Source organism: Heptranchias perlo, chromosome 31, assembly GCF_035084215.1.
Source record: "Heptranchias perlo isolate sHepPer1 chromosome 31, sHepPer1.hap1, whole genome shotgun sequence".
In the NCBI taxonomy this organism is placed as follows: domain Eukaryota; kingdom Metazoa; phylum Chordata; class Chondrichthyes; order Hexanchiformes; family Hexanchidae; genus Heptranchias; species Heptranchias perlo.
The window spans coordinates 20030144-20052287 of NC_090355.1; the positions used below are offsets into that span (position 1 = coordinate 20030144).

The 22144-nt window shown below is 37.4% G+C and overlaps 1 protein-coding gene across 6 annotated transcripts in view; it reads right to left on the reverse strand.

Annotated features, from left to right (window-relative positions):
* Positions 1-22144, reverse strand: part of dennd1a (DENN/MADD domain containing 1A) — a 443149-nt gene that overhangs the window by 415453 nt on the left and 5552 nt on the right. For all 6 annotated transcript variants that reach the window (XM_067969687.1, XM_067969686.1, XM_067969691.1 and 3 more), the window contains exon 2: positions 20100-20164. In XM_067969687.1, the coding sequence (XP_067825788.1) occupies positions 20100-20164 (65 nt within the window). The remainder of the gene's footprint in view (positions 1-20099; positions 20165-22144) is intronic.

Sequence of the window (22144 nt, forward strand, 5' to 3'; positions counted from 1 at the left end):
TACTAACAGACCTCCCAGGATGTTGCTGAGACATGACAGAGGCTGTTTTACAAAAAAAAGAGAACTGAAGAGCAATCTTAGGTTTTTGTGCACTGGGGGTGGAAGATGGTCCTTTGGTGTGGCACCACTCTGTAGGGAAACCCAAGATTTAGCAAGGGATTCAGCTCCTTAGTGGATTGCTGAGGTCTGTTAGCAGTGAGGGTAGGGAAAGGGATGAGCTTGATAACAATGAGAGTGGGGAGGAGATCCCAGGCCAAGCAACACTGGTTTGTAAAATTTGTCCCTACAAACGTTGAGTTCAATATTTTGTGATTGGTTCCTGAATCTCACGTTTATGTGCACGTGTGCCTCTCAGCAATCACCAATTAGAATATTTATATTTTCTATTAACAAAACAGCCTGTTTGCTTGGGAAACTTTCAAAATTCAACTCATTTGCTCTGTAATTTGAACAAAGAAAAAAGGAATCATATCAGATTGAAGAAAGACACTCTGTGTCTTCCTATCAAGAAAAAAAATGCGCTGCTTTTCTTTAATAGTCTAGTTAATTACTCAAATTCATTCTACATTTTGTGTAAAAACATTTTCAAAAATATGCAAACTGAAATGCTGTTAGACACAATTTGACTTTTCAACTGAAAAGTGTGTTTATAATTCAGACATAAAAAGCTACAAATGATACGTAATCAGTACAGTCTGTCACATTTGAAGCCTACCTGTTTTTCACACATACGCATTGATGCGAATGAAGTTTTTGAAATTTGTCCTCTACCTTTTCTTCAAATAATTTTTAAAACAACCAAGTAGATACTACTAGAAGCTGAAGGGAAGCAATGGTGCAGCTGGATTAACTAAATGCCACTGAGGAAGCTTGGGAAGTTGTGCCACTACACATACATTTACTCAGAACACAGAATGCTTTGCCACAGGGAGTACTCGAAGCAAAGACCACTGCATCTTTAAAAAGAAAAAAGTGGATGAACATGTAAAGCAGAGGACGACATAGGGCTATGGAGAGAAAGCAAGGTAGTGGGATTAGTTTTGTATTACTCTGGCAAATGTTATGGTTAAAAACAATGCAATCTGAATTTTAAAAAAACTCCGATCATTTTGAAGTAGTGTAATTTTAATTTGCTTGATATATAGTAGCAACTACCGCATGTCAAAACAGAAGCTCCTAAATCTCTCCTAGTTACAGACTAATGGTTGTTGTGCACAAGAGTAAGACAAGTAGGAAGTATTCAAACTTTAAATCTCAAACACAGACAACTCTATGCCCTTGTATGAACAAGATTAGGGGTGCACTAAACTCCACTGCAATTCAAATGTAAATATCAGTCTTTGCAATGACTGTGATTAACTTGCTTGGAGTCAATAGTTCCCTTGTTAGAAAGAAATCTATTCTTTCCACACAGCAGTACAATTAAAAAGAGAGAGAAGTAAAACTTTTGGCGAAGCTTACAGTAAGATCTCATCAATTCTTTCTAAAGCAAAAAGAAATACAAACTACATTTCCTTCACTAATCCTACGAACAAGTGTTTCAATCTATTGGGGGAAGAGAAGGAGTTGTGATTTCAGTATGACATACAAATTTAAAGAGGTAAATGATAAATTGTGGCAAGAGGTGGTATTTCTTATTAGTATTCCCCAAAGCTTAATACATAGCACAGTAGAGTGATTGTGTTATTTTATTTTATAGAAGGGAATGAATAGTTTTAACTTTTTTTTTTAAAACTTACTTTTGTTCTTTGGAGACTTCTGGCAGTAACATATATGAATAAAAGCATCACTGCCACAAGTAATTACTGCTGCAGTGATACTTCATGCTTATCAACAGCTCCAGTAAAAGGCAGACTATTAACACGTATTCTTGGTCAAACTGGTCTGTTTTCAAGTGATTAGCCTAGATCTTCAAGATTCAAAATATAAATGGATCACAGGGTTCAATCCAACTTATTGAGAACACGCCAGTTCTTCCAAAAAAATGTTTTTCTTTTCTGAGGAAAAGGGCTTCCATAATTATAACAGACTGCAAATACTAATTTGTTTGATAAGTAAATGCTACTTTAAGATTGTCTTATTTATAATAGAAACTTTTAATTTATAAATAAATTTACAGCAGTCACATCATAGTTTATTAGTATAAAAATATACACTGGAGGAGAGCGGTAGTTCAAGAGGTTGTGGCTCTGGATTCCCCACAGAGCAAATGCCGATCTCATTTGTTTCAGAGTGAAAGTTAGGCACTATCCCAGGTGAGGAAAAGAAAATCACATTAAGGAACTTTCATGCAGCCGTAAGAAAATGACACTGGCAGAAAGCTGTCTCCAAGTCTTCTGTACAACCTCCTGAGCAGGTGATAAACCTGTGGCCTTCCTGCTCTCTATAACTACTCACTCTGTAAACCTGTTAAGTCATCAGGGTACATTTTCTAATTAATAGTTAAACCTATAGTTTAAAAAGTTCCTGGTGTAAAAATCAGGTACAATTAAACATATTACAAAATGCTCAAGCTTTTAAGTTCTGCATTATGCCTTCATAGTTCAAGTTAAGCATTACAAGCATTTAAAAAAAACATTTTTAACCCCACGCTAATTTATTAAAAACAATTCACCTGTTGGCAATGCTACAAAAAGAACATTCTGCAAGTTTAAACATCATCTTTTAGCAGATCACGGAGGAATTTGCTTTGACTGTTGTTTTAGCAGCACCTGCGATAAAAATATCTTTTCAGTATAGCAGCATAATTTCAAGCAGGTAGTTCTGGTTAAGAGAAGACTGCCTGACCTGCAATGCAGTACCCCCAGGTAACAGAAAAAGAGACATTTATTAAAGGGAATGATTACTCAGGTAAACATGAATACCCCTCAATTTTGCAGAGCTTGCTTAACTAAAGGGAGAACTTTGATCACTACCTGGGTGCTCCTATTAAGAAGTCTCCATTTAATAAACTGAACATGTACAAAAAGCAGTTAAACAGTATAGTATTGTGCTGCAGTACATTACTCGTAAGCAAAACAACACAAACATCTCCTGGCTTTTGGCAAATTAACTTAAAACAAACATTGCAAAATAAAGATTCAAAGCACCAGATTGTTTTTCACAGAAGTATTCACTAATGAGCTCTGAAAACATTGCATTTTAAAAATTAAAAATTTTGCTTTTGCAGATCTTAAAATACCAGTAATAAAAACGCACCTGGGTTTCATTTGTGGAGCAATTGATTGTGGCTGTTCAAATCAAATTCAAGAAAGTCTAACATTACATTGGGAGCTTGTAGATCAGGAGCTGATTGAAGAGTCAAAGTGTTTATGTGGTGAACTTTATGTGTTGAAGGGTGACCCTTCAACACATAAACACTTCCTCTGCTCAATCAGCTCTCCTAAACATAAGCATGATGCAAACTGAGGTTCTCTTAAGTTCGGCCAGAACTGGCATAGTCAAGATTCATAAATTAAAAACGATTGACTTACATCTTCAAAAACTAAATTGTTCCTTTTCTGATCTCTTTCAAGAGCTCATTGCTTTAATGACTGCTCCTGAAATTTAAAAATTAAACATTTGTGAACACACAAATTACAAGTAAAAAGGCAGTTCTACTTCAGCAGAATTCCAGCCTTTGTCGCAGTGCCAAATAAATCTGATTTTTGACGAAGTGTACTTTTAAACTCTTTCAGTGCTGATTTCCAAAGGATAAATTTTCTAGACTCTCTAGTGCTGATTTTCTAGGTATTTCTTCATCAGTACTGATTTTCTAGGACTCCATTTACTGATACCTTCATCACAAAGGTCAGTGTTTTGAAAATCATCAACACCAAGTTCTGCAGCAATTGCATTGGAAAGTGTTTTTAAGAGAAAAGAGGAAAATATTACAGAATGGTCGTAAAATCCAATAATGTTTAAATTGATGAACCAGAACCGTATACAGCAAACTAAATGCCCGCATCACAAAAACTGCTTTGTATGATAACATTACTCAGCCACTTTTGAACAAGAGCGGAAACTAAGCTTTACAAATGTAGTAATAAAAAAATTGCCATGTAAATAGTTACTTTGTAAAGCAAGGAATATAAACTGCACCACATTCAGAGTTTTTCAACGCAAGGTGAATATGGGCGAGAAAGTCATTCAGCTATCTTAAAATAACACAAAAGCATGATATTACTTCATGCTTGATTATGCCTCACTAGTGTGAATCACTTGAATGACTGACAGCAAACAAGGCACTTTGATTCAAAGGAACACATTTACTGACACTGATAAATCATAACCTTACTGTTTTATACCCATAATTGTCTTCAATGAGAATTTTAGCTCAGCTTGGCTTTACAAAGTTCAAATTTATTAATGTGAAACGTATAAAATACAATTAAAGGAGTCGATCTTTCAGTTTGTTTATTTTTCCAGAGGAAGCTGTTTTTCATTTTACAGATCAGTGATCATGTGAGCAAAGCACGTTATTGTTTTACTACAGTAAAGCGAACAAACTTTTTCTGTCATTCAACACATTAATAAGGAAGATTTCTTCTCAAACAGTTAATGCATTCACATTCTTGAGTTTCAGTTTTGGAATTCAACCTGTTCCTTAGATCCTGAAGAATGTACTTCATATTGGTGTAAAATTACGAGAAATTTTACAATATTTACAATGAAAAAGCTCTCTCACGTGAGATTATTTTGGGCATTAAACAAAGCCATTTGAGGAATTTCCACTCTTGTCACTTTCATTTCAATCAGCCACAATGGTACCCAAGTGAAAATAGTATAACTTTCCTTATTGTTAATCTGAATCTGCATGATAGTACAGTAATAGCAAATGGCTACAGGAATTGTCAATGTCATTTCAATATTTGTAGTACATTCCTAATAATTATATACCTAAGAATATCCTCTGCAACAAATTGTACAAGTTCATTAAAATCCAGTCAACAGGTTAATTTTACTTAATAGTTTCACAATAAACTAAAGCATTTTGAAGTATTTGCTTCAAATGTTAATTGCAGGATGAAACACAATAGCTTCTTTGTTTTACTGAAAGACACCTGCCCTCCGCAGCTTTTACACCAATCACTTCCATTGCAACTTTGCAAACTAAGGCAGCATGTAAATAAAATTTTAAAACATTTCATTCAGGTGAACAAAGAAAACAAATATAAGCAGACTCAAAAGGAATTTAATTCAATTTAGCTCACCCATACCTCAATTCACTGAAGAGGTAACGCTAAGAGACACTTCACTTAACTCAGGAAGTCCCAAAGCAAGTCATAAAAGTATTGTGAAAAGCAGAGTAATTATAGATGTAATCTTTTCTTTTATCAGCAGAATGAGGCTTAAATGCCTCATCTGCATCATATATATTTTTAATAATTGTGCACTATGGCTTAGAGCTGCTGTAAATAAATGATTATCCAAGCTTGAGGCTAACAGTTCAATAGTATACTTATCTGAATAGTAGCCAATTGTTCTTAAGCTTTTTTTAAAAAAAAGATTTCCAAACAAAAAGCACTAAGATCTCATGGAACATTAATTAAACTTGACATCATTACTGATTTTTTTTCATACCCCAAGGTCTATTGCTTTTGTCTGTTGAATAAAAAACTGTTTATATGAGCAAATCTTTTTACACAGCAGTGAATCACTCGGGGTACTATTGATCAAGTCACATCTCTACTGACTGACTAGTTAGTTCAGCATATATTCAAGGTCTATGTATTTTTTTGCTCCACTTTGAAATTCACATCATTGATTAATTGGAAGGAAATAGTGGATACTGATGTCATATGCTGACCCAGCTGCAACAAAGTTAGCAAATTAATTCAACAAATACACGAAGCTTTATTAAGAATGACTTACTACCAAATCTCCAACGGCATTGCTCACAATGAGTCAGGTTATGATGTTGTTGGGGGGGGGGGGGGGGGAAGAAGCTTAAAAGATCAAAGAAGCAATGGAGTAAATATTTTTTGATTATTTCCTGTAGATGGCAGGACAAGTTGAGAAGGCCGTTATAAAGACATATGGGATCTCGGGCGTTATTAATAGAAGCACAGAGTACAAAAGCAAGGAAGTTATGCTAAACCTTTATAAAACACTGATTAGGCCTCAGCTGGAGTAGTGTGTTCAATTCTGGGCACCACACTTTAGGAAGGATGTCAAGGCCTTAAAGACGATGCAGAAGAGATTTACTAGAATGCTACCAGGGATGAGAGACTGCAGTTATGTGGAGAAACTGGGGAAGCTGGGGTTGTTCTCTTTAGAACAGAGAAGGTTAAGGGGAGATTTGATAGAGCTTTTAAAATCAAGAATGGTTTAGATAGAATAAATAAGGAGAAACTGTTTCCAGTGGCAGAAGGGTCGATAACGAGAGGATACAGATTTAAAATAATTGGCAAAAAAGGCAGGAGGGAGATGAGGAGAATTTTTTTTAAACTCAGCGAGTTGTTATGATCTGGAATACACTGCCTGAAAGGGTGGTGGAAGCAGATTCAATAGTAACTTTCAAAAGGGAATTGGATCTCTACTTAAAAAGGAAAAATTTGCAGGACTATGGAGAAAGAGCAGAAGAGTGGGATTAATTGGTAGCTCTTTCTGAAAGCCGGCACAGGCATGATGGGCCAAATAGTCTCCTTCTGTGCTGTATGATTCTACAACTGGCAGAGATAAACACTCAAGCTGCTGGCTGATGAGTAGGGCCAAGCTTTTTTTTGTCCTAGTCTTTTCAAGCCTAGAAGCTGAATATTTGTAACTGGCCAGAGTTGCAACAGCATCTACATTCACTTCAGTTTTCACAAGCTTCAACATGGTTGGTAGTAAGGACACTGGTCCTTACTTATCTGTGTCTAATTTGGACCCCTTTGAGAACCTAATCATCTATGCCACTATCTTTGAAGGAGATCCTTAACTTTCTTGTCACGGATATTGATTCAGCTAATTGGGTTGCTGCACTTCAGTAGAATTCTTGGTAACTGACCTTGGATGTCAAATGATCATTCAGAAAGGAGGGTGTTTAACAACCCCATTTTATCCACAGAAGTGTAACAAGTTCATCCTTCTCAAGAGAGGGATAAGTGTGTACATTATTTGTTTACAGATACTAATATTTGGATCTGTACAGAAGATAATATTTTAGCATATAGTGAAAAACCTTCCTATATCATTGGTTTCTTACCCTTACCTATCCACTCAGAGCCAGAGCATCTCCTGCAATAGCTTCTCTTCCAGTCCCTGCACCATTACCTCTAGAGTCCCCTAAGGATCTATCCTTAGCCCTATCCTATTTCTGGAATTCCATTCCTAAACCTCTCCTCCTTCAATATGCTCCTTAAAATCTACCTCTTTGACCAAGCTTTTTGTTTCCTGTTCTAATTTCTCCTTCTTTGGCTCAGTGTCGATTTTTCTCTGGTTACACTCCTGTGAAGAGCCTTGGGATATTTTACTATGTTAAAGGCACTATATAAATGCAACCAGGGAATTATAGACCAGTTAGCCTAACGTCGGTGGTCAGGAAATTACTAGAGTCTATAATTAAGGATAGAGTGACTGAACACCTTGAAAATTTTCAGCTGATCAGAGAGAGCCAGCATGGATTTGTAAAGGGTAGGTCATGCCTGATGAACCTGATTGAATTTTTGAAGAGGTGACTAAAGTAGTGGACAGGAGGAATGTCTACGGATGTTGTTTATATGGTCCTTCATAAGAGACTGTTAGCTAAAGTTGAAGCTCATGAAAATTAGGGCAAATTATTGACCTGGTCAGAAAATTAGCTGACTGGCAGGACAGAGAGTAGGGATAATGGGCAGGTACTCAAATTGACAGGATGTGACTAGTGGTGTCCCACAGGGATCGGTGTTGGTGCCTCAACTATTCACCGTATTTATTAACAACTTAGATGACGGGAAAGAGTGCCACATATCCCAGTTTGCCGATGACACAAAGATAGGCAGCATAGTAAGCAGTGTAGATGGAAGCATAAATTACAGAGCAATATTAATAGATTAAGTGAATAGGCAAAATTGTGGCAAATGGATTTCAATGAAGGCAAATGTGAGGTCATTCACTTTGGACCTAAAAAGGATAGATCAGAGTACTTTCTAAATGATGAAAAGCTCAAAACAGTGGAGGTCCAAAGAGACTTAGGAGTCCATGTACATCGATCATTAAAATGTCATGAACAACTACATAAAATAATAAAAAAGGCTAATGGAATGCTGGCCTTTATATTTAGAGAACTAGAAATACAAGGGGGTAGAAGTTATGCTACAGCTATACAAAGCCCTGGTTCGACCACACCTGGAGTACGGTGTTCAGTTCTGGCCATCGCACTTTAAGAAGGATATATTGGCCTTGGAGGGAGTGCAGTGTAGATTTACTAGAATGACACCTGGACTCCAAGGGTTAAATTACAGCAAGCGATTACACAAATTAGGATTGTATTTGCTGGAATTTAGAAGATTAAGGGGTGATTTGATCGAAGTTTTCAAGATATTAAGGGCAACTGATAGGGTAGATAGAGAGAAACTATTTCCGGTGGTTGGGGAGTCTAGGACTAGGGGACATAGTCTAAAAGTTAGAGCCAGGACTTTCAGGAGTGAAGTTAGGAAACACTTCTACACGCAAAGGATGGTAGAAGTTTGGAACTCTCATCCACAAACGACAGTTGATGCCAGCTCAATTGTTAATTTTAAATCTAAGACTGGTAGATTTTTGTTAACCAAAAGGTATTATGGGATTATGGGGCTACGGCAGGTATATGGAGTTAGGTCACAGATCAGCGATGATCTCTTTGAATGGCAGAACAGGCTCGAGGGGCTAAATGGCCTGCTCCTGTTCCTATCTTCCTATGTTCCAAACTGTTGTTATATTTCCAGATCATGCACAACTGACTTTCATCACAAAAACATTATGTTATCTCCCTCTTACAACTGAAACAAAATCTGCTACTTTTTGAAAACAGTGGTCTCCATAACTCTAGTAACTATCCACAAGTGAACAAATCATAAATATTTGGTTTTGAGTAATTTACAAACTTGAACACAATCTCAGAGTTTTGACTATATAAGCCACCGAAATCTCATTCTTATAATGTGTTCTATAACTTTCCAAAATACATGATGATTATACAATAATAAAACACCGACACACAAAAAAAAATCGCTTGGCAACTTAAACCTAGATAAAAATTTATGTTCATAATATGTAAACAATACTAAATGAAATAAGTATTTTGTGTCTTCTGGTTTTTGAATTCTATCTAGTTTAGGAAATGTACCATATGTGAAATTTGATGTGACAAAAGCATATAGTGAAATGAAAGCCATTCAGTAGTTATTATAAGGGAAAGCATGTATTATTGGTTAATAATGTATGGCATGGTTAGTTTTCACCTTGTCCCTGGAGGCTATGAAAACAACGAACCAAATATTGCACAGACCAATGCCCGGTAACAACTGACAGAGTACACTAACATGACCATGAGGAACATTATTGCATTGCAACACATATTTCTGTTCATTATTACAATTATGAAATTTAGTCAACAATCCTTTCAAATATTTCAACGAACGATTTGAAAATAATCCTGAACCGTCAGAGAAAACAATGAGAAATTCACTAGAAAGCTGTACGCATCTTTCATTTAACGTTATAATGAATAGCATGGTAAAAATAAAATTTTGACATATGTCCTCCAGTGAGGATCAACCTTTTGAACTCACTCTTAGTTTAGACAGATTTTTTTTTAAATGAATTTGTTGTTTATTAATTTAACAAAAAAATGAAGGAGTTATGGTTATGTGAATGGTTATATATTTTCTTTATTACAGGTTGCACAGAATGCACATTTCAATTCTTCAACAATAATGATCAACCCATGTATATGACGTCTTTTGGTGGTGGGGGGAGGGGGAGGGAAATATTACAAATACTCAAAAAAAATCTGCAACAGCCTCTGTGAAATAATTTCAATATTTGTGCTTTGGTCTACATACTAACCCATGAATAGGCCGATGGAAAAACACAGACTTACATTTATGCAGTGCCTTTTCTCAGAAAAGTCTCAAAAGTACTTTGAATACAATGAATCACTTTGGAGTGTAGTAACTTATTTAAGAAGAGGCAACAGCTGTTTTGTGCACAATAAAATCCCACAAACAAACATCGATGAATGACCAGTTAATCTATTTTTACTGGTATTGGTTGAGGAAGGAATGTTTGCCGGGATACCAGAATTCCCTGCTCATCTCTGAATAGGCCCACAGATCTTTTAACGTCCACTGAACCAGGAGAACAGACATACAAGGACTCAGTTAAATATCTCATCCTAAGGAAGGCACCTTTGATGAGGCAGCATTCCTTCATTATGGCAATGGAATGTCAACTTACATTATGTGCTCCAACTCCTGCCATGGGGCCCAAACCTACCATCTTCTGACTTAGAGGCCAGGATGCTACAAACAGAGCTAAGCTGACACAGTGAATTAGTACTGAAGGTTTATAAACATGGAGCTGCATTAACTAAAAGTGCATCAACGTAATTAGGCATGTCAATGATGAAAAAAGTATTTTTAATTCCATAATAAAACTGAGTTTGGATTATTTCTACATGAACATACTTGTAGAAATATGATAACCTAATTTCTGCAAGAAGAAGTTGACCCATTCAGGTCATGAGCTGCATAACTCACTCATCCTTCAAATTCACTGAGCAGTACTACCCACATTTGTATACTCCACGGCAGCTCAGTTCAGAAGCTTGTCATCACCCCTGCAAACACTCATATTAAATCTCAGCAATTCTGAGAAGGCTTAACATGAAATACAAAATTGCACTGGGGTCTGTAGACTTGACAAGCATACCTCAGCTGCTACTGCAAGCACGCAAAGTGTACAGCAGATCTGAGAAAGCCACATATGGGAACATTCTAAAAAACGGCAGCATCACCAACAAGCTGAAATATTTTGGTTACGATGCAATCAACTTTATAAATTGTACCTGCCCACAATGCAATACAACTCCTCAAATACTTTTCCCCATTGGAGAGCGTAATTAAAACCAAGAAACCTAGCAACAGGAAAACAGCATTTACTACTTTTAGGGGTTTCCTGGGAGAGGGGACCAACACAACTCAGAAAGGGGCAGAACAACAGAATTCAAATTTATCTGCCGCTCTCACTAAATGACTTGACAAGCAGGGGCCTATACCTGATTATCTACATTAACAAGTAATTCACAACCTTACTCGACACATATGCCACATTCTTGGAGTTGAGGGCAGAACTAGTCAACAATATTTCAGGGATGATTCGGGAACCTTACATAGAGGCTGATTTTTCTGTAATTCACAAAGCTGGGAGAGATAACATGGTACCAGATGCATGATACAGAAAATCAGTGGACACAAAGGAAAGAAAGTTCTACCTGAGATAGCAATTTTGGCAGCAATTCATCCCAGTCAAGTACTAACCGTTCCAAATCAGAGTAAGGAACAGCTGAAAAAAATTGCAAGTTGAAGATCTTACGATCAAGCCCAGCTGTTCACAGGTCAGCCAGTGAAAAAGACTCAAGAAGGATATTGTGCACCACCACAGAGAACAGGACAGCATGAATCCAAAGGCAGCCACAAAGCTGTATGTGCCAGAAAAGTTACAAAATTAGTGGAGAGAATTCCATGACCATCCACGAGTGGACACTTGGTTATCACAAAAGCAATGCTACAATTTCAACTTGCTGTCCACAGACAGTGCAGCAGGTAGTGCACAAAAATATATAGGAGAATTGGATAGTTATTTGAGGGAACAAATGATTGGTTTTGGTGATGGCACAATCTTTTCTGGTTCCATGTTTCAGTATGTATCTAGGTCATTAGTTAAGTGAAGTCTTGTCATATATGTTTCAAAACCATCACAGCTGGCTGTAACAGGGTTAGCACCCAACAATCACCAAGAAACTGGTTATAATTGTAATTTTCTACAAACATCTGTTTCTTCACTGTTTTATGTTAAGTCCGTACATTTGTTTGATAGGATCGTTACATGGTATCTGATGTATTATACACTGACAGGCATCAGAGACTGAGGAGGGAGGAATGTAACAATCCTGAGGGACTGGTCTGGGGGAGGGTGAAGTTGCAGCTCCTCTCAATCCTGGAGACGGGAACGGAGAAGTTGGGTAATTACGACAAAACCCAGAAGGTTCTGGGAAAAGAGGGAGGGAGGCAGAGATAGAGACAGAGAGAGAGACAGAAAGTAAAGTGCTGTTGCAATTTCTAAATTGTAACATTGTTAACAGTTATTATATAGAACAGAGTGTATTTTATAAAACAGTGTTTGGAATATTATCTGGAAGAAGCTGAAGATCCTGTTAATCAGTGCTTGCAAGATTAACAAGGATACATCATAAAAATAGAGGCTCTGGTTTGTCCTCATCAGAGGTGCATATCCAGAGGATTAACAATTGTCCTATTAATAGTAGTCTGCCTATGGAATAAAATGCATTCTTGCACCATGCTACTGAACATTTTCAAATGGGCAGATATTAAATAAAGGCCAGACATTTAGCACACTAAAGACAGTAAAATATTTATTTACAATTAAATGTTGACAGGAAGTAAAAACATTTCCACTAATACTAAAAGTGCAATTAAAAAAAGTACATAAATATATATAAATTAGCATGTCCATCGTACTCAAGGATGATGGCACCAACAATGAAGAAAGCACAAGTACATGGTAGATGGGTGCGTTGATGACTATGCCGGCCGATACATGACAGACATAGTCTATAACAAGCCTCACATAACCAGGTTCCTGGCGGAGTTCTTCTGTTGATCCCTCTGACATTGACAATCTATCCGTCTTTCACGCCTTGCCTCCACACTAGCATGCCATTGCAGCTCAAAGCCCTTCACTCCTTCTCTCACTTCAGCACGCCATTGTCGTCTGTCAGTGGCACGGGTTGTCTAAGAGTCAATGACCATGTTGCACTGCTTCAAGTGAATCTTCAGCGTACCCTTGTTGCGCCTTCGTTGTCCGTCCTGCTTTCTTCCGCCATACACTAGTTCTCCATAAAGCAATTGCTTCAGCAACCATACATCATCCATCCTAACATATTATATTAATGTGGTAAAGTCCACAATACGTCAATTACCCTTCATAAGAATGACTTCTGAAGAAACACAATGGTTTCTGATGTTTCATTAAAGCCCTGGTGTTTGGCAGTAGATTTCATCTTTCAACACCACTCTTAGTATCACCATATTGTAATGTAAAGTCCCAAGCAATCAATCACATTTCTGACCTCTCACTTCACAGTGTGACAAGTACAAAAAAGAATGGAGAGAAACCAAAGAGAGCAAGAACTGGAGTTCTTCACTGTGAAAGTTTCTAAATTCGTGAACTTCATGACACTTTTAATTCTTTTTAAATAGAGATTTTCAGCTGAATATACATTCAAATATACAATTGACAATGCTACATACAAATATATTTTTTAAATTATGCAAGTGTGAAAACAAAACAAGGTGTGCACTGAATACTGAAGGAAAATACATTTCTGTCTGCAGAGATACAAACACATTTAATAAGCTCCCACAAATAAAAGAAATTAACCATTGGTTTATGGATCAAAAGACACCTTCTGCTTCTTAATTACAACTTCCACCACATCACTGGTGTTTCTGCATGGACTGCTTAAAAAAATTCCAATCATTCCTTACAGATTTTGCAAAAGTACAAAATGCAGTAGATATCTTAAAGACAATGCAGTTCTTCATTGTCAACAGATATATTAACCAAAAAGGGGGAGAAACTCCATTTTGCCTATAACAAAATGCAGCCTTTAACATAATGTTGAACCTCTCTACTTTGCAAGGTTTAATTACTGCCAGTGCCTGTACACAATACCCTGTACTCCTACCTACTGTATCTTACAAAATCCCATTTGGTTGTGTGTACTTTATTGTACAGTCTTTCTTTCCCCTACCCCTAGCCCATTCCTTCTCTCTTTTCACTTCTCTCCTGGAATAGAGAATAAGTAATGGATAATGCTAAAGCTTCTAAAACAAGTACTGCTCCACAATTTGTCCAGCAGAAGACAAAACTGCATTGGATAAAAAGAGATAAAATGTTGGTTTGAACCCCAATATTATACCTAACCAAACAAACAATCAGCGCAACCACCATCACCATTTGCTACACATATGGTTAGTAGCAAGATCGATCAGCACCCACCACAGGGACTCCAACCGAAGACTACGTACCATTGGAACAAGTAATTTCATTTGCTCTCCGAGGCCACTTCTTTAACAATCTATTATCCTAAGTAATTTGAAATAATGAAATGCAACATTCATGGCTGTACCTGGCACCTGAGCCCCAATTTAAAAGATCTCTATTATTTTTCAACATCTTTCAATCTTTGCAAACACATTGTCACTCACCTGGATTCTGAAAAAGTAGCTTCTAATTAATACTACTTCTAGCCTTGTAAATATTCTGCACAAAAAATGTTAATCATTACAGGAATTAATGATATTTTGAACATTCTAATACCTTTTAATCTCGCTACCTCTGTACTGAGTTTACCACTGATTGCAGCCAAAGCTCTTGGGCTATAGTTTGCTTATACATGTGACTTATTCCTCAAATTTGGAAAGACACATTTTAGGCCCTAAAATAATCTTGAACAAGAGCCTCTGGGAAATTCTATGAAAATAGAATCAGCTTTGCATAATACATTCAGAATTAGACAAGAGGTCCCTAAAACAAGCCAACGTGGTGTTTATTTTCAAAAAAGCACAACTAAACAAACCCGGGTAACTATAGGTCTATTACTCTCAATATCAATTACTGGCAAAACAATGAATTGATCACTGGACACAAATTTGAGAATTACCTGTACGAAAATGACCTGGTAAATGGCCATCAACGGCTTCGGAGGTCAGGTCATCCCACGTTACTGTTGAAATATAGCCATGAGGTAGGGTACCTATACTACCAGAAAGTTATGTAAGCTTAAGGAACTATGCACCCTAGGTACAACCTGGCAGTGGATATGAAATTCGCTGAGGGAAGAAGCAGAAGATGTCAGTAAGAGGTGTGATTATAGCCATGGGTGAATGTACTGAATGGAACTGCCTAGGGATCCATATTGTTTCAAATCTACACAAAACTACCTAGAATCGGAAATGTGACACAATTTGGTCAAAATCACAGAGGATGCTAAGAAGCAGTTAAGTCCAACGAAACAACTAAGGAACTACAGAAGGACCTAGACAAAATTTATCAGTGGGCAAAATGATGGCATATGAAATTCAAGTTATCATGCACTGCAGAAAGAATGGGTTATATGCTTAGTCAATGAATGGTGTTGAACTACACAAGGGACAGGGTTGAAAGCGATCGGAAGTGATAGTAGACTTAACACATCTAGTCAATGCAGAGTAGGTAGTAACAAAGCTAACAGACTGCCAAATCAGTAGAGTATAAATCAGACGCCGAAGCAATCATGCCAAAACTGTACAGTGCTCTGATCAAGCCACCTTTAAGTACTGCGTTCAGTTCTGGTCACCAAGACACAGAGGAAACAGCCAAGCACTGAAAGCGTTGCACAAAAAGGTCAGGAGGCTGATCCATAGCAGCACAAGGTTAGAAAATAGTCTCTTTGGCCTTGAGAGCAGGCAAATGAATGGGAAATTTATGAAGGCATAGAAGATAGTAAGCAGAGTAGAAAGGTAAATCTGGAACACTATTTTTAGTTAAGCATAACAACAAAGCATGGGGACATAGGAACAAACTGATAAACGGCAAGCTCAGGATTGATTTTAGGAAGCATTTCGTCACACAAAAATGTCATTACATGGATCAGACCCTGGGGACAGTAATGGAACTTTGAAATCATACAAGAGCCTATGGTGAGAGATCATAGGTTTTTATAGAAGGTGGCCTGAATAGCCCCTCTCATCTTTACTTATCTTTATGACCTTTCTGAAATGGATCCCATTTCCCAGATTCTTTTTCAATCACCATTGGTAGTCACATTTCATCTCTAGTTTTCCTGCAAATATTTCTCCATGGGCAATAACAGAGTTCTATCATTCTCTATTAAAACTGTCAGTATTCCACTGAATATTGCCACTTGAACATCCAATTTACATTAGTGCTTCTGTATCTTCTGTAAAGTTGCCACATTTGGTTAATCTGATCATTGCGCTCTACTTTAATTTGGTATTCTGCAGCTCACCATCATTCACACACTGTACTATATCCATGTTCTACTCTCCATAAATTTGAGCTCATCCAAAACTCTGCTTCCCGTGTTCTAACTCACATCAAATGCTGTTCACCCATCACCCCTGAGCTCAGTGATCTACATTGTCTCCCGGATCACCAATGCCTCGATTTTAAAATTCTCATCCTCATGTTCAAATTAATCTATGGCCTTGCCCCTCCCTATCTCTGTAACTGCCTCAATTCCTTCACCCCCCTGAGAACTATGCATTCCTCCAACTCTGGCCTCTTGTGCATTCCCACTTCCTTCGACTCACCATTGGTGGCCATCCAGGCCCCAAGCTCTGGAATTCCCTTCCTAAATCTCTCCATCTCTCTCTCTCTCGCTCTCTTCCTTTAAGGCATTCCTTAAAACCTACCTCTTTGACCAAGATTTTAGTCACCCATCCTAATATCTCCTTCTTTGGCTCGGTGTCAATTTTTATCTGCTTATGCTCCTGTGAAGTAAATAATTTAATAAAAATAGCTGTTTTAGGAACTTAAAATTGATCAATTTCTAAAGCAATTCAGTACTTCAAAAATGCCCAAGAACCAGCATACCTGGACGAATGAAGAACAGTTGTATTAGGAGTATCAAGTCATAGGCATCTTTAACAAAATATATAATTCAGAGCAAAATCCAGATTACTAAAAATGCAACGTTTCTTGTCAGCTTAAACCGTCTTTTTTCAAAATGATGTATTGAGAGTCATTTCAGTAAATGCTATTGTACATCCCTTTTGAAATATGTGGTCAAAGAGACAGGCTCACTTCAGATATTTTGTGTGATCCAACATCTTTAAAAGAGATCAAAATGATCACAAATGTAACTAAAAAAAAAAATCAATCAAGTTGTGTCCCATTGCCTGGTACAGTTTACGAAACTGAAAGAGAGCATTAGCACCCTACTTAGTGATGCAAGATATGTCTAAAACATTGTGCTAAAAATTGCCAGCATATTTGTAACTGACCATGATCTTGATCTCGATCTCCATCATGTCAGTAGTGGAGGCTTTACAGAAACCGGGCACTTCTCTACAGGGAGCAGAAAATCACCCTCGGCTGCTCCTGCAATAGCTCTAGAGTGTTATCAGCAGACACCCGACAGCATCCCATCTCCTGCCCTCTAAACCAGAGAACGTGATTTTAAAAAATGAAAAATGTTTCCTTTTTTAAAAAACTGGTAGAAAGCAAGACAAAAATGAACCCCTCAAATACGGTACAAACCTACCCCAAACTTATTACAGCCACATTTGCTCCTTGTTCCGACAAATTCAAGTCCGTATACAGTAATTAAAAGATCATTCGATTGCATTATATTTGCGCACTCTAGTTATCAAATAAACCATACAATAAAATGTTTTAATAAGCATCCATATTAAGCAACTTTCTGAAAATTAATATTGTTATTACATATGCCATGAAAGATGAGGAAGGCCACTGTGCATTACCACAGCATTCAACTCTGGCAGTACTCAAGCAGAATGCAAAAGAATTTTACTGCAGGGGTCAGAAAGCCCATTATGTTTAACACTATGCAACAGGAGTTTTTAAATGCCTAAAAAAAAAACAAGTTCTAAAATATGAAGCTTCTAAAGTCTGGAAAAGCCAATGGGTTATTCCACTGAAATCTAAAGCCAAGAAAAGGTAAAAATGCATTTATAAACACTACTACAACACAGGCTGCCATATTGATCACAAGTGTCACTAAGCTAGGAGATATGACATATTTCAAAGTATAAGCCCAGAAGTGTGCAATATATCAAAGGCTTGATATTGATTGTTTGCTTACCATATGCAGACATTAAAAAAGCAAACTTTATGGCATACTATTAGTCCCAGTGTTATCATGTCTATTTCTCACTGTCAAAGTAAATAAGTGCACACATTGAGATCGGCAAACAGTAATATCAGTTTTAATGTCTTGGTTGCAGTTGCTGCATTTCATGACATCAACTGAAAATAAGGGACAGGAATATCACAGTAAAGTGGTAACACATATACAGCAGGGAAACACATGACAACCTACATACAAACATTTTTTCCCAAGAGGCTAAGATTACTAAATTCAACCAATGTAAAAAATATGTAGGTAAGTATAATGGCTAATGCTACCCACAGTTTGTCAGTGGCTACTGACAGACGTTTCTCAACCATGTTCAAATATCATGTGGGAGTAAAGTCTAATCTACACCTAGATATTAATTGGGCTATAATTCTGCTTTAGAACTGTAAAATATTTACTTTACTAGACCACTTATGAATCATATTATTATCCTGCAGTGATTGAAGACATAATGGACAATTTAATTAAACATCTTCACTACTTTAATGGTCATATTTGTTACATCTCTCTCCACTCTTATAACTACATTATAGCAAGAAGTAATACAGCCTATTACTATACTTGTTATACATTATTTATTATGGGCTAATGAAACTCTGTTGGCAGCAATTGAGTCCTGAAGTCCAGGTGACATCCATATTTGAACTGCTTCAATAAATGACTGCGTTGGGTTCACTCTCAACCACATATGATCATATATTTAAATAGAAATGTTTGAAAGTGGTTACAAGAATGTAATTATCTAATCAAACAGCTTAGATGGTATTGTAAAGCAAGGCTGCAGTTATACAGACATCATCCTAATCAAATAAAAGAGTTTCAGGTGTGCAGCAACTCGAAAGTGGCAGTATAACCTGGGAGTTAGATCTTGTGCACACCAAAGTCAGGCAGTGTCTCATACCATTTGTCTTCATGCGAGGTTGAGTAAAAGTCCAATCAGGAATGAAGTTGGGTTCAAAAACTACACAGACAATCCACCAGATCTCACTGAAAGCATTAGAAACATAGCACTGAATCTTTTTAATGTGACGAGAAAGCAGAAGTTGCCACCTGCCAAAAGAGCACAGCTCTCCATAAGTGTATAAGTACATTTGCACAAAGCTATCTCTTAGTAGGCAGGGTGGAGGGCGCAGCCCACGGTATAACTCAGGGCTTGCTGTGTGTGCTTTGCACTCTCCGATACTATCTCAGATAGTAAAAGTGCAGTCTAAAGCCTAAGTGGCTTATAGCCATCAACAGAAACACCAAGATTACATTACATTGCACTGTTCTCTTTGAATCACTCTTGATATTTAGTAATATTTATAATGTTCAGTATATGCTTTCTGTTTATCTCGTGATGGGGGGCTTGTTACTTTCTTCAGTTAATTTTTACATAGCAGTCGTTGCGGACACAAACTATTGGCGTGCTCTCCGACAACAGGATTAATGATTAGAATGTCATTACTACAGACTCATTGGAAATAATCTGCAGTTAATTACCAGGAACATATATGTGCAATATATACCGGAACCTTATACCACTTGCATCGTGACACTTCACTTCTTCCATTAACATGTCCTTCAGGACTGTGGAAACCATTCAGATCTCATGCTCAATTGACAAGGTCATTTCGGGTGTCCAGGTATTAACAACAGCACCATTTCAGCTGAAACAGCAGGTATACAATAAATATGAATGGGTCACAGAAGCATTGATGACCCCTGCTGAAATTGCTCCAGCATTGTGAACACAAGATATAACCTGCTAGATAACTGGAGGGAGAATAAGTAACAGCTTCAGGAAAGATTTTTTTTTAATATTGGGTATCTCAATTATGCAGTTGACAGCTGACAAACTTCAGACATAAAAAGTTGCAAATTCACCTGAACTTCTGCCATGTTTCAAACCTGCAGCCACTTAGGTGGGTGAGTGTAGCCGCCACTGCTTTTTCAATATACTACTTACAAATAAAATGCAATTAGATAGTCACAAAGGTGAACACTGTACCTGAACCGCCGGACTCAGGATGCGTTACTTCAACGTACACTTCAAATGCCTTCTCTGGATTTTCCCTATATCAATAAAAAAATAATTCTCAGCATTAGTCACGTAGAAAGGAAAACTAATTTGTAATATCCCACAAATAATTCACAGCAACTAGAAGTTGTCCTTAAAATACAGCCTTCAGTATAACATTACACTCTGCTCTCTCATAACACGATAATCAGGCTCCTACTTAAGAAGCTGTATGCAATATCCCCTCTGTTCTATTGTGATTTATTTGGGGGAGATGGTTCCCATTAGGAAGGGTTGTAGCTGTTTTCAAACTTGGAAGCTTTTGCTGGGAGTCTGGGCATAACCTACCACTCGATGCAGAGAGCAGAGTTTTTCAGCAGTAAGCAAACACAACGAGATTTTCTAAGGCACAATCAAGAGCAGCAAAATTCAGCTCCCCAAAAAGGAAGCTGTTTCCCTAAATTTCAAGCCCTTATTAGAGAAGGGGTCCATCAGATCCATAAAAGAATCATGTAGGGAATTACATTAATGTCCTTATCTGAAAATTCTTCATATTAGTTTCAATCATTTTAATGTTTCAAAGCAAGATGCAAAGTCATAAAAATGAGGCAGAAGTTTTAAAAAAGAAAAAAAAGTTAACAAGCAGAATACATTGAAGTGGTGTTTATAATAATTTTGGTCTAGCAAGAGTTGAAATAAATATCATATTTCAATGGTTCATCAGCAATCCTACACTTCGCCACAAGATTGCCCATCAACCACAACAATTAACATTTGTATAGTACTTGTCACATAGAGCTGGTCAGAGCACTTGAGGAAAAGGAGGATGCTGGCCATCTATACCTGACGATGCACATTACTGCTCAGATTCTTTACAGCAGCCCTATCACACTTACAGTCACTGGACTAAATTAAGCACTATATTTCCACAAATCATTCAGGGACACAAAAATGTTGGCAATAACGTTGAATTAAAGACCTAAAATTTCAGAGCAGATTTATGACATTGATAAAACTAATCAAATTTGTAGCCAAGCAACCACGTAAATTTATACAATCTATAGCAAAAGGATTTTCAATATGGCCACTCAACTACAGGAAGAGAGGAGAGACACAATGTAATGAGGAGTATTAAAGTGACAGGATAGAGTGTTGGCAGCAGCGAAATATGATCTCAATTACCACTTAAGAATTAGGCTTATAATAAGGTTTCCTCTCCTCTCCTTGACAATTTTCTCCTCTCCCAAAGGTTTTGACTTGTGGCTGGGGCTGGCATCACTTACCTCACTCAAGTATATCAATATTCACATGTGAGCCTTGGCAATGAGTGTTGGTAAGCTATTTGTAAGATGGGATGACAGCCAAGCACAATCCTGTCCTCAATGACATCCACTCATGTGCCCATCCAAGCATGGACAGTGATCAGCTGTGGTAATCGCAGCTTATTTCTCCCCTCCCTAACTCCAGGACACTAAAGCTAATAGAACCACAAATACTGCCCTTGACAGGGGATCAAAATTTAGGATTTTCCTGAAATAAAAACAGAAAATGCTAGAAATACTCAGCAGGTCAGGCAGCATCTCTGGAGAGAGAAATAGAGTTAACATTTCAGGTCGATGACTTTTCATCAGAACTGGAAGAAGTTGGAGATTTAACAGTTTATAAGCAGAGCCAGGGAAAGAAGGGGGGGTGGAGGGGAGTAAATAACAATGGGGAAGGTCTGTGACAGGGTGGAGGACGGGACTCATTAAATGACAAAAAAGTGACGATGGCGCAAGGCAAAAGGGGGTGGTAATGAGACAAGTAAAGACACAAAAGATGGGTCTAGTGGAGCCATAAATGGTCACAGTGGTTATGATCTGAAGTTGTTCAAATCAATGTTGAGTCTGGAAGGTTGTAACATACCTAATCGAAAGATGAGATGTTGTTCCTCGAACTTCACTGGAATAGTGTAAGAGGCCGAGGACCGAGAGGTCAGATTGGGAGAGGGATAGAGAATTAAAATGGCAAGCAACCGGATGCTCAGGGTCATGCTT